At 41.4% G+C, this 14,105-nt stretch overlaps 1 protein-coding gene across 2 annotated transcripts in view; it reads right to left on the reverse strand.

Moving 5' to 3' along the window:
- Nucleotides 1-3,468: 3,468 nt before the first annotated feature.
- Nucleotides 3,469-14,105, reverse strand: part of PAICS (phosphoribosylaminoimidazole carboxylase and phosphoribosylaminoimidazolesuccinocarboxamide synthase) — a 47,050-nt gene continuing 36,413 nt past the window's right edge. For both annotated transcript variants that reach the window (XM_075544274.1, XM_075544275.1), the window contains 7 exons: nucleotides 12,227-12,405; nucleotides 10,805-10,984; nucleotides 10,595-10,708; nucleotides 9,980-10,063; nucleotides 8,467-8,647; nucleotides 7,130-7,288; nucleotides 3,469-5,088 (listed from right to left, as the gene is read on the reverse strand). In XM_075544274.1, the coding sequence (XP_075400389.1) occupies nucleotides 4,922-5,088; nucleotides 7,130-7,288; nucleotides 8,467-8,647; nucleotides 9,980-10,063; nucleotides 10,595-10,708; nucleotides 10,805-10,984; nucleotides 12,227-12,405 (1,064 nt within the window). In that variant the 3' untranslated portion in view covers nucleotides 3,469-4,921. The remainder of the gene's footprint in view (nucleotides 5,089-7,129; nucleotides 7,289-8,466; nucleotides 8,648-9,979; nucleotides 10,064-10,594; nucleotides 10,709-10,804; nucleotides 10,985-12,226; nucleotides 12,406-14,105) is intronic.

The following is a 14,105-nucleotide window of genomic DNA, read 5'->3' on the forward strand; positions in this document are numbered from 1 at the left end:
GGAATGCCCATGAAGATAATTGAAAATACAAATATCACCCCTTCCCCCTGCAACCCCTTCCACAAATGCAAACCCAGAGATACTGAGGTGGCAGTCAATAATGCTAGTTTTATCTAAGGGAGCTAATAAGATTTTCTGATCAGTACTTGTAGACAACCCAGTACTTGGGTTAGAAGCTATTTAGCCTCATAGAGATTGACAGTCTTGGAAGTCCGATATAAGATTGCTATAGATTTTGAGGCACTGGGTTTCTAGAGGGCATGGGAGTGTTTACTTGAGTCATACCTCATAGGGATAATGTAAAATAATTACTAAGAGATGCTAACTTAGTAATGGTTTGAATAGGAGATGAGATTGTGTGTTAAGGGTCTTTCCAAGATTTTATTGGGGCTAGCGGAGATTCTTATTATTTGGAGGGACACAGTTACCCTTGATAAAAACAATTTTTCAACAACAGAAAGACAAATAACACAAATAATGAACAAAGGACATCCTCAAGCCTGCAATCTGTAACATTGCCATCGAGTCGTCCGACTTCTGGTGACCCCACGTGTTAAAAGAACTGCTCCATTGGGTTTTCTGGCTGCCATAGTATTGATGGCAGTTTGTCAGGACTTGTCCTTTAAGAAGTCACTGGCTGGCTTCACAATACTCCTGTTTGAGTTAGCCTAGTGCTTTCCAAACTCTAGTTTATGGACGGATGGTGAACAACAGTGAAGGTTCCGCTGATGCTAAGTAAGGGCAAATTTAGTTGGATTTCACCTACTGTTAAAAGGCTCTAACAAACTGGCATAATATTGGTGTTGCACGTGGGAAGCGGAATGTAGGTGCAACATCTTCCTTGGGACGATCATGAAGGCAGGGAAAGGTGCAAGAGATGAAGAGAACAGGAGAAAAGTTACTACCGATAGACTCAATTTTCTTCCTATGTTAGATCATCCACCTAAAATACACATTTCATGCTGAAACAAGGGGAGGAAACAATGCACAAGGATTAATGTGGGAAAAATTATACTGTACCTAAGACTCATAGTAATCAAGTCTTGGAATAGAGTAACAGAGCTATCTTCTCAGTGATGACTACTTCTTCAGAGTATTGCATGAGAGCCTCCCCCTCCCCCCAACCGTGGCAACCAGACCCAATGGAATGAAATTCTGCTTATCCTGTGCCATTCCTAGTAAGTAGAAACTTAATGAAAACATACCTTTTAAATGCTAGTAATGGCCACTGATAAACTGTAGTCATAAATTTAATGAAGTTAAAAAGTTGTTTTAAAATGCTAAATCCGAGCTATGCTGACCCCCGTCTTAGAAGAATGTGCTACAGAGGACAACACTGAAGCTACAGGCTAGGGAGAGGGGCCACCTGTGCCGCCCACATGGGAGCAAACTAAGGAAAGAGAGTGAAGGACTAGACTCCACTCCGGCACACCACGTCTTGAGCATGAGGTCTCTGCTCAGAGCAGCTAAGGTAGAGAGGACTGTAGGGCTGACAACAGCTCGAGCCATGATGTCCCCTTACTGAAGCAGAGTGCTACAGAGGGCAATACTAGAGACATAACATGGAGAGGGAGTCTGGTGTGACGCACCCACAGTGGGGTGCACCAAGAAAGGAACATAACAGACCAGCAAATTCATGAAACCCCTGAGGAATCCCCCCCAAAAGATAGACTTCAGACTCAGAGGGGCAGTGCCCGGATCCCTGCTGGAATGGTGGGGCGACAGTCATAAAGATCAGTGGACAGAGCTGGAATTATGTATGTGTGTGTTTTGTCTTCATTGTCTTTGTCTACCTATATAAGATAGGCAGGAGATGCAAGCCCAAGGAAAAAGCAACGGGACAACAGTTTCGGGGAGGGTGGGGAATTTGTGGAGGCAGCGGGGGAGTGGTGAGCAAATATCATGAACAGGGGAACAACTAGGGATATAAAATAGATGGTGAGGGGGGTATAGAGTTCTTGATGGTGTTGGAGAAACAACCGTAATCTAACTGAGGAATTAGAGGCAAATGAGGGGTTTGATAGTGGGGCAGAAGGTAAACGATAAAGGAACCAGGAAGCAAAGCTCTTTATAGAAGTGTAACATAGATGTGTTCATATATATCAATAATATAAAAACAGGGGTATTGGCCTCTATCTATGTACATATATTTACATGGCAATATATTGAGGCAGTAGATAGACTTTAGGCTTCTACTTAAGTATTCCCTCAATAAAAGAACACTGTGTTCTAATAATATAGCACTAGGCCATGCCCACTGCCCTGACAGGATCACTGAAGACAAATTGGGTGCATACGCAAATGTGGCAAAGAAAGCAGGTGGCACCCGGTTATTAAGATAGAGCGTCTAGGGTCTTAGAAGCTTGAAGCCCAACACGTGGCCATGTAGGAGGGAATTAACAAAGTCCACAGGACGAAGCACACCAGCCTATCTGATCATGAGGTGTTGACGGGAACAGGCACAGACGTTCAAAAACAATCTAATCAATCAAAGTGAAGGAGGATAAAAGAGGGGCTACAGGAAGATACATCCAGGGGGCAGTTTAGTACACAACACTTTTAGGCCTTTAATTCTTCCTCCATCAACCATTGTGATATCAGTCCTACCTCACAAATGCTGCTATACTGGTGTAAATACACTGGTAGACAAGAGCTTTCAATATACTGAATTCAGGACGGACAACAGAAACAGGAGTAACGATTCCAGGAGGGTAGGGGTCTGAGACGGGAAAGAAGGGGAAACAATGATGGTGGAATAACACCCCTCGAGGGGGACGAATACTAGGATAGATTAAGGGATAGAATGGGTGGTGTAAGATATGTATAATAATACATAATATATAAAGGTTTGAGGGGGTGGTAGGGTGCTATCAAAGGGCTCAAGATGTTTTGAAATTGTTGATGCCAACATTTGTACGTCGGCTTGATATAATGGATGTGTGAAATGTTATATGTAGAAGAGCTCCCAATAAATTAATTTTTAAAAAAGTGCTAAGAGCAAGAGCCCTGCTCTTATGGATGGAACTGTAGTAATCCACAGGATTTTCACTGGCTGATTTTTGCCAGTAGATGACCACCAAGCCTTTCTTCCTAGTCTGTCTGACACGCCACTGAAAACTATTCAGATTAGACCAACACCTCTCGCTGAGCAGGGTGTAGAAACAGCTCATTCAATTTAACCTTGTTAAACTGGGTGTAAATGACAATCTTCAGCAGGGGGTTGAGCAAGTTTGAAGCCCTGCCACAGGTGGTTGGACATGAAGCATTATCAATTAGGAACTGAGTCTAGGTCATTACACAGCAGGTGAGGATTATATTGTGAACCTCTTAATATTTCATAGTTAAATATACCAAAGTCAATACCATCAAGTCAGTTCTGATTCATCTCAACCCTACAGACAGGACAGAACTGCCCCAATGGGAATCCAAAAACTACAATTCTTTTTTTTTTTTAAAAAGCCAGTCAAATTCAGCAGTGGGGGGAATTCTTTATTTATAGTAGAAATCATTTACCAAGTTAGCAAAGGTTAACAGTTTTTTCCCCATGGACAACTGACACCCATCAGACCTCAGAAAAGTCCCCTGTGCACTTTCATTTTATTGTCTCCTACCAACCATATCACTAGCAGCAATAGTGACCAATAATTTCAACTTTTCTTAAAAAACACTTATTCTATAGCTAAATATAAACTCAAACTGTGTCAAGTTGATTTGACTCGTAGCAATCCTACGGGACAGAGTAGAACTGCCCTCGTGGATTTCAGACTGTGCAAAGCCTCATCTTTTTTCGGCAGAGCGGCTGATGGGTTGGAATTGCTGACCTTGCAGTTATAGTCCAATATAACCCACTGTGCTACCAGTGGTGAAACATACAGATCATTTTCTCAGATACACACTGTAAAAAACACCCCAAACTTATTTTTGTAAAAAACCATAAATCAAAAGGAATCTATTGTTCTTTTAAACTCCACTGTTTTCATTTCTAAAACATACAGGTTATTTATGACCAAGTAGTAATCTTAGGGCTTTTTTGGTGCCACCCAACGCCTTCTCTGAGTGTCATGTAACACCCATAATACGTTCTGGGAAGCAGAACGTGATTCGGACGTTGTAAAACCATCGTGCAGTGTGGTTGTTTTAACTTCACCCATCTCAGATAACTTTCATGTCTTGGTTAAAGTTTTGAAGAGGATTTGCTCTTTTGTGTGTGTGTCCTTGATCAACATAACCAGCCATTTCTCCATGTCTGATAACAGTGGAGTTAATCCTTCAACAGCATGGACAATTTGCTGTTTGTAAGGACTGAGTGCTGGGGTTCTGACATTCAGCATTCACTTGATTTTCTGCCTTTGTACGATCTAGTTTGCTTTCAGCACTAGAACAGGTCTGGCTGTTGCTTGGCAGCCATGATGCATATGTTTGAAAGACTCAACAGATAATGTGGAAACATTCAAGAGAAACCCGATTTATAAGATTAGACACTGCTGCCTACAAATCAAAGCATGCAGTTTTACGGTAACACGGGCCCTTACTATGACTATCGAGATGTCTGTACTGAAGGCTAGTGTGCTTGCTATCTCTGGGAATATTTTCTACCTCCTGTTCTCTGACTGGGATTTCTGAATTCTATTTTAATCTTCTGCAACCATGAACATATATGCGGCTGGACACTACTCCAGCAGACAAGCAGAACATGATTGCACAGTGGTGAGTAAAGGGCTTCATCTAAAATCAGCTGATCGTTATTTCACTACTTATCAACAGTGACAACATGTACAGAGATTCCACTAATCCACGCGTCCGGAGAACTATTTATTCAATACATTTCATTTTTCTCTTAGAATTTTTCTTTCTTACATGATTCTTCCCTGGAGCTAAATTAGGAATTTGCAGTTTTCTCATAATAAACACTACGGTGTTCTCATAAACGGCATTCTCTGATTTTCTTGTCATCCTGCTTCAAGGAAATCCACGTATTTAAGATGCTTCCTCGCAGTTTGGCCCACACCAAATGATTGTTCAAGCCAAAGATCTGAGCAGCAAACTGAGCTGATCCTTCTGGAGAAAGGATAGTCGAACAGCCGAGACCTATGATTCAGAAAGGAAAACAAAAAACAAGGAAAAACACAGAAAGCTTAACTGTTAATGACCCCAGGATAAGCATTTTCATATTCACAGAAGTCCTGCCACTACTCTAAGGGTTACGGCGTTCTTACACTGACATAGTGTGATAGTGTTTTAGTGCTCTTCTAGGTACTCCACTTGTCTTTGCACTTAAACAAATGCCAAGTTAGAATTAAGCAAGAGCTAAAAAGACCGCAGAGTAAGAAAGTAAGGTCCATGGGGAACATGTCTGCTCTGGCAGTGACAAGATGATACTATGTGTCGTTAGAAGCAAACTTTAAGTACTTTAGAGAAAGAAGGGCTACATTTTCCTCAGAATTTAAAAAACTTACCAGGCTCTTAGATTCTCACCATGATCAAAGGAAAACTAAAGTCAACTTATTAATTTATACTATTTTTACAGCTGCACCACTTACTATGTGACATTGGCCAAGTTCCTTAAACCAAAAACTCAATGTCATCGAGCTAATGCGACTTATAATGACCTTATCGGGCAGGCTAGAACTGCCCCTTTGAGTTTCCAAGACTGTGTTTCCTGGAGTAGAAAGCCCTTTCTCCCTCAGAGAGGCTGGTGGCTTCAAGCTGCTGACCTTTGGAATTGCAGACCACCCTGTACCCACAATGCCATCAGGGTTCCTTTGGCCAAGTTACTTAGTGTTAATGTTAGCTTCTGTATCTGTATGCCTGATCCTAACTAGTAACCACCTTTTGTGAAGATTAAGTTGATACAGATGCAGTGCTTGGAGCAGAGTGCAGTACACAGTGATTACCTAACAAAAGGCAACCATTATTACAGTGCAGTACACTTGTATCTAAACACCTAACCCTCCCACCAGCACTGCCTGATACCAGAAAAACCTCATTAGTGACCCACTAGGTCATATAGTAAGCATTAGATAAGGAGAAATGAAGATGTTTCAAGGTTTCACACAAGCCACTGAAACTTTCTGAAAATTCCAGCCCCAACTCCTGATAAGAAATACACAACCTTATGGATTCCATCTCTTTTTTGATCAACAGTGCCAAATTCTTATTGATTGCATGGCTCCTTTCCCAAATTCCATAGTCAATGGCATATATTTGGTTATAGCTTCATTGATTAGTCAGTCTGGTGGATTAAACACAAGACCTATCTCTGAAGCATCATGAAAACAGCAATAGAGGGACTAAGGCATGAACCCATCAGAACAGAAACAAGAACAAACACTGGCAGCTGAAAGGCAAATGGCATGGCAACTAATTTAGCAAATCCAAGAAAACTTATCCCCACACTGGGAGACCTGAGAAACCACCTGCTCTACATTTAGGAACCATCAGAGGGTTGAGGAATTAGCAGCACCAGACAATTTTGCAGTTAAGGGAAAAGGGGAGGGGAAGAATACAAACTCCAAGGGTAAAAAACGCCCTTAGATTCAAAGTCTAAGAAATCCAGATCCTACTCTATGGGCCCGGACACCTGCAGCGGTCCCTTCCTCATGTGAGCAGTTTGCAGTGTTTTGAAGGTGGAACAGTTTCTGAACAGTCACTTTACATGTCAATAAAGACGAGAGTCTCGTGAAGGACCTAGAATCTGAAAGGTGGAAGAACACTGCTGTTTCCAACCCCAGATGGAAGCTAGAAGACACTCAAAAACGATATATAAACCTACAAGTGATGCTTTATTGAGACACACATTTCTCTTATGTCCCTTTTCTCTGGTGATGCAGATGTTAAAGTGCTTGGTGGTTTAAACACCCCAGTTACTCTGTGGAGGATGGTGGCTTTCCGATTCTGTAAAGATTCACAACCTTGGAAACCCCGTGGGGCAGCACTACTCTGTCACAGGGTCACTATGGCAACTGGTTTTGTTTAGGAACCCTCAGAAAAGTCCTTGTCAAGTACTCAATAAAGTGTGTTTCAACACAATAAGTAAATCAAGAAATGCCAGGACTAGTCTCTCCACGGCTGTGTGAGCATGCTTGCCATTTTCACAATGAACACCCTTTAAAAAGTCAGTTCAACCTACCACTGGGTAGCCGAAGAGAAGACCACACATCCTGAGCTCCCCAGTCTGGTGTGAGGGGAGGACAGCTGATCACTGGATATGCAGTGTTACCAGACAGCACTGGTCCCAAGCCATTGCTCCTGCCGGCTACCGCCACAAAGACAGTAGGAATGCCATCCCCTATGGAAAAGACAAGTTTCTCAATTATGATCACACATGCACTTAACATATAAAGTCCATCTCCCACCTAAATAAAGTAACAAAATAACTAGGAAAGGGTCGGCCATCTTTAAGATTCAAAGTATGAATGAGCAGCTGGGCTGTTGGTGAGGGCATGGCCCAGTCTTTTTTACTATTGCCGCTTAACTTCACCGAAATTAAGAGTGACACCATCAAACCAATGGCTTTCCCGCTAGGCTGCCCTTCCACTAACAGCCCCAGGGGACCCAAGACAAACTTAGGGGGCAGTTCTTGAAACAGCAGGGAAAGGCCAACTTGGTAACAGAGTACTGACATACTTAGGACTTGCCAATATATTTGCTATGACTGTGTTATGGTAGTGCTGCTGTGGGATAGCATTGGAATGTTAACCCTTAATATTCCTAGTTTGAGCCCACCAGCTGCTCTGCAGGAGGAAAATGAACAGTCTCAGACGCCTTATGGAGTCAGAACCCACTGGATGGCAGTGGGTTTGAGTACTGACGAAATATTCTATAAATCAATCCTTTGTTTCCTAGAGAAGGGATTCTTGACCTGGAGTATAGTTTTAAATATTTGCATTTTTTCTGGTTGGAAGAGTTCTAGCTTTCATTAACTTATCAAAGGGGCCTAGGTTCTCCCCAATCACCAAATTAGTAATTACTCTAGAGAGTTCCAGTTGAGAAACGCACATGGATTTTGGTTATTTTTAGATCAGTGCTATTCCATCCATATTTATGTACTATATTCTAAGAACTATCCCTTCATGTCTGACAGCCTCCCTCCCAGGAAAAGCTGGCTGCGAAGACACTCCAGAACCTCACCTCCCCTATTTCAACCTCAGGTTTCCTGTCAGTGGTATGGACGTACTGCTCTGAGTAACAACATCGGAGGGGGTCACAAAGGCAGTCGTTACTCTCCTTTGACTCCATGTTCAATCCTTTCTCCCTGCTCCTGTCTCTTCCAAGCTCCCGTAGAGCACTTCACATTTGGAAGGAACCACGAACGACTAACGACTAGCATGTATCATCATCATGTTTCTTTTCCTTGGAAATGTGAAAAGGATCCTTTCTTGCCCCAGCACTGATTAGTCTAAAACAGTTTTCCCCACTGCAAAATCAGAAGCCCTTCCTGAAAGGCTCTAGTTATTTGACGTTTACCTTCATACTCAGCTTTAATCCTCAGAGTTTCATCTGGGCCCTTATGGGCAGACGTTATTCGAAGTTCACATGGGATGCCAAAATTTCCACAAGCATCCCTGATTTTTTCGCAGTGATGGCGGTCAGAGGTCGAGCCCATCAATACTACAACCCTGCACTGACTCTGTGATTTCAGAAGCAGCTGGAAAGAATGACAACGACACAAATGGATACACGCAGGCATAAGTACAATGAACTATTCTTCACAAAAGAGTTACATCTGGACACATGGGAGAGGGTGGGGGGTAGGGAGAAAGGTAGTGGTGTTCACAAACCCAGGGACAAGGGAACAGGTGATTGAAATTGGTGGTGAGGAGGGTGTAGGAGGCCTGGTAGGCCGTGACCAAGCAATTACTGAAACCCAAATGAAGGCTGAGCATGGTAGTGGGACAAGTTGCAAGTCAAAGGATGTAGAGGAAAGAGCTAGGAGACAAAGGGCATTTATAGGGGCCCAAATAAAGGCATCTACATATGTAAATATATTTGTATATGAGGGTAGGGAAATAGTCTTAGGTGCATATATTTATAGGTTTAGTATTAACGTAGCAGATGGACATTGGGCCCACACTCAAAGTACTCCCTCAATGCATGAATACTTTGTTCTATCATACTGGCAGCAGTCCATGATGCTCATCTTCCCGGTAAAATTGTTGAAGACAAAGCGGGTACATAAACAAATGTGATGTAGAAAGCCGATGGAGCCCAGCTATCAAGATATAGCATCTAGATATAACTTCTAATTTAATAATCAGATGATGATGTATTATTTCATCCTAAGATTAAGTACATTCTGCCAAGCAGTTTTTTGTTTTGTTAATTATTTGGTAGTTTTATGTCTCATTGCTTATTTCTAGCTTTACAAATAAATAACAAAATACGTGTCTGCCAGGGTTTGCTGAGCTCTCTCCAGGTGTTTTGACGGCAGCCAGGCGGTGTATTTAGGGCTATTAGAGAACCCACGTTACAGATATTGCAAGGTTAATTACTTGGAACTTAAAATGCATATCCCCATGGAAATACTCTGAATGGTAGTTCTCACACCTCGATAACCACAACGCATACTCAACTTCCATGGGGTTAGAGTAACAATGCACTTTGCTTTTAAGTCCCTTGGAATTTCCACTGTTCTGAATGTGAGAATCCACCCCACACTGTCGGAACTCTGGAGTAGCAGCAAATAGGTTGGTAAGCAGCATTCAGTTTCTTCCACCAGGGAAAAGGGAGACAATACAGATGCCAGGTGTCCCCAACTGAGCCCTTGACTAGGTAAGAGTAGGGCAGTCTGTCCAGTATGCCAATGAGGACAGTCCAGAGGGGACAATCTAGTGGGGATGGTTTCTAAAAAGTGTGCCTTTGTCTGAAGTTATCAGGACAAAAAAGAAAAGCACAAGGTCGATCTACCATATTTTTCTGAAGCAGTTGATTTTCTAAGAAGAAAAACATGAGATACACGATATCTAGTACAAAGGCTTACCTCTACTCTTTCTGCAACCCACTCAAAATTTTTCTTGACCATCTTCAGCCCTTCAGGAGTTACTTCTTTGAGGTCACGATAGGACTACAAAACAAGGCAGACAGTTCAGAATGCGTCTCTTGCGGTCTGAAATTAGGTAGCTTCTGACTTTTGGGTAGGGTTTATCTAGCTATCAGGAAGGGTTTGGCTACAGGAGGCATCTGACCCTATAAGCTCACTTCTGGAACTAGACTAAAGACCATTCAGACAGTGAGTTACAGGAGTCTCTTCATACAATGGTGAGGGTTTCTGACTCCAGCAATTACATGTTGACTGCACAGTCTTGAAGTACTGCTGTTTATAACCAACCTCCTGGGGCTGCCTCCGTTGTCAACGAGCAGAGCAAGGAGGACAGTTGCTCTGCATTTGTTATGGGAGTCTATTAAAGAAATAAATAATTTTTACGATGATAAAATAATATTCCTTATTCCTATCATTCCACAACCAGGATATAGACAACAGAAGAATACATGAGGTTCCTATCAGAGGGATTCACAATTGCCTTCACTTGCTCTCCCATTACCCTATCTTCAAGCCAGGATAGCCTTGTGATCAATAAGAAACCAGAAGCATCACCTGTTTGTCCTTCTGTTGGCTTCGATCTCCGGATGGCCAGAGTCTCCAGGAATCGTTGTCAATAACATCAGCAAGAATAATTTCTTTGGTGGTTACATCAACACCAAATTCAATCTGGAAACAGCATACCACCAAAGAAACACGTATAAAGACCACACAACTGAAGGTAATGCTCAGTTACAGTATTTACTGTCAAATCCCAAACTGTACCTTCATGTCAACCAATGTACAGTCCTGGGGCAGCCAAGCCTTTTCCAGTATTTCAAAAATGGCCTGTGTGGCATGACTCATGATACCCACTTCGGTCTGACCTATCTCAAGTCCAGCAAAGCAAAATTTGGCAGCAATTAGCTGCTCCTCAGACCACTGTGGGTCATTATTGGCATCATCCTGAGAAGAGAGTGTAAACATACCACTTGTTAGTGTACAAACAAAAATTTTGTAACTTGTCTGAAAAACTATTTCCCCCTCTCCTTTAAGAACTGAATTTTTCAGACATACTTCATTTCTGGCCCATGCTACCCAAACATACACTCAATTGATCAAAACACTGCTGTTTAAAATATCCTGCAACTCAAAGGAATTCTTTGTCTACTCTTACTCCAAAACAAAGAAAACCATGCACTGCCATTGGCACAATTCTGACTCATAGTGACCCTACAGGACAGAACAGAAATCTCTACTCTGGGTTACTAAGGCTGTCCTCTATAGGGAGCATTGGCCCACCCAATCATGTACTGGGAGTTACCAGGCCACAATGAGAACGGTAATATACTGTACTACATGCACCAAACCCACCGACCTTATTTTTGATAAGAACTTACAGATGATATTTTATGTGCAATTCAAAGTTGCATTAAAAAAATGAGCATATTACCAACAACTAAAAAATGATCTTTGTAGTATACTGACTTCACACATATTTATCTTTTACGGAGTTTGACTGGTCTAATCATTTATAAATTACAGTTTGTTAAGCAAAGATGGCGAGACATTGCCTCACATGCTTTGGACATATTGTCAGAAGAGACCAGTCCCTGGAAGAGGACGTCATGCTTGATTAAGCAGAAGGGCAGTAAAAATAGGAGGACCCTTGACAAGACAGACTGGCCCAGTGGCTACAATGGGCTCAAACCTAGGAACAATTATGCAGCACAGGGAGCTGCTTTGTTATGTTGTCATTGGGTTACTTTGAGGAGGAAACAGGACAGAGAGAGACGCAGTAGAAACAGACCCACAGATCCCTATGTAATGTATTCCCGTGTACATATTTGCTTTTAATCAATGGCAGCACAACTTTCCATATTGGAATTCATAAGATAATGTATACTAGCCTTCATTTTAAATTCTTTAAAAGTAAACATTCTGAAAATTTGAACTGGTGTTTCTCCTTCCAAATAATGGCTTATTTTAGCTCATTATATTAGCCATCATCTTAGTCCGGAGAAATATATATTTTTTGAAATTTCCTTTTATAAAATGTATCTATCCGATGCTAACAGAAGCACACATCTTTTACATAAATTTCTGGAATAACATCTGGCAATATCAAACTCTTAAAAAACCATTGAAATCTTTCAGGTTTATGATTTTAAGCATGTTGCTACATTGTTATAAGTATAAAACAATTACCTTGAAGAACATCTCCACTTTGGGTGGGTAAAACTTGTAGCCTTCCTTGACGCCAGGGTTTCTTTTGAGAAAAGAACCAGTTGCTATTCTTCTACATACCCACTCAATGGGAATCATTTCACACCGCGGGGCAATGAAAGCCGTTTCCCCCCATGTCTTGGTGAAAGCAGTTTTGATACCTACGTGTCATGGGAAAAGTAGAAGAAATCACTACAATTTTGTTTTAAAGGGTACATCTTAAGCCTAACAAAGCTCTACCCTTTATAAAAAAGAAAAACTCGTATAAAGCCAAATGTATCAACCCTAAGTGATACTGTCAAATATAGTTTGATTTTTTACAAATGGAAGTAGATAACACAATGTTTTCTACCGCCTATCAAAGTTATTAAAGAGTTTTTCAGTTTAACATTACCTAGCAAAATGAGATACCCCCCAAAAACAAAATACCCAAAAACCAGACTTGCAATGGAATTTCCCCACAATTTTTGAAGCCCTTGTGTAATAAATACATTCTACATTATGTTAAAAAAAAACACAACCCCCCCCCCCCTCAAAAAAAACCCCACATAAAAACAGAATTGCAATGGGTGGAGCAGAGCCTTCTTAGTATGCATTTTTCCCACTAGGGGAGCATCCAGCAATTCGCTGAGTTAGTACACCAAGTCGGGGCACCTAATAAGGCTCTCTCAGGCCACAGTGAATTTTTCCCTGTAAGCAGTTTCTTTTGGCCTTTTGTTTTGGTGATGGCTAATAGAAGAGAGCAGCATGCGAATTTTGTTTCCTGCTAGGGAAAAATGCTGCAGAAACCGTTGGGATGTTGAACACAGCTTACAAGGACAGCACTATGAGAAAAACTCAAGTGTACGAGTGGTTTTCTCATTTCAAAGAAAGTGAAATATAGATTGATGACAAGCCTATTTCTGTATGTACGTCAACTTCCCGAAGAGACGAACAAAAATGTCTATTCGTAGTGCATCTGGAGTTCGTTCTACCAGGTCAGACTGTTAATCAAGCTTTCTATTTAGAGGTTCTGAAAAGATTGCATAACTGTGAAACAAAAAAGGCCGAGTTGTGACAGAGGGGGAATGGTTTTGCCATGACAATGTACCTGCCTATGCAAGCATCTCAGTGCGCCAGTTTTTGGCAAAACCAGCATGCCTCTTTTGCCCCATATAACTTACCTGACCTCTTTTTGTTTAAGCGAATGAAAAGGGACAGCAATTTTACAACTTAGAAGAAGAGGTGAAGAAAAAAACGAGGGAGGTGCTGTCAGCCATCTAAATAGGTAAGTCTGAAAAAATGTTTCCAAGAATGGAACTGCAGATTTGATGAATGTATTAAGTGTAATGGAGAGTACTTTGAAGGTGATAAGGTGGGTTCTGTAAAAAACTTAAATATATAGCTTTGAGGGGAAAAAAAATCCATTTGTTGGGTGTACCCCATCGTATATACTGATCAGAACATATGGAACCCAGATTAATTCATTCAACAGATCAACGCTTATCAGATACCACCTTTGTCACCGAGTGGAAAACTTGGACGAAAATCGGGTTAGTTCCCTCACTAACTCATTGTTGAGGCATTAATTCTGACTCAGAGACCCTATAGGGCAGGGCAAAACTGCCCTGTGGATTTGAGACTAACGCTTCACCAGAGTAAGAAGTCTGGTCTTTCTCCTAATGTTTTACCTAAGTGTCACTAAATTATTTCTAAATCTGATTTTTGGACTCGTTTTATGTGGGGCATGTGAAATACATCAGTGCACTAAGAGTTATACATCCCAATCAGATATAAAGCCTAACCTCCTAATGTTTAAAGCATGTATTTTAATTATTATTAATCTTGTTACTAGGGGGGGGGCTCTTACAAATTTTATAAT

The sequence above is a fragment of the Tenrec ecaudatus genome, chromosome 3 (genome assembly GCF_050624435.1).
Source record: "Tenrec ecaudatus isolate mTenEca1 chromosome 3, mTenEca1.hap1, whole genome shotgun sequence".
Lineage (NCBI taxonomy): Eukaryota > Metazoa > Chordata > Mammalia > Afrosoricida > Tenrecidae > Tenrec > Tenrec ecaudatus.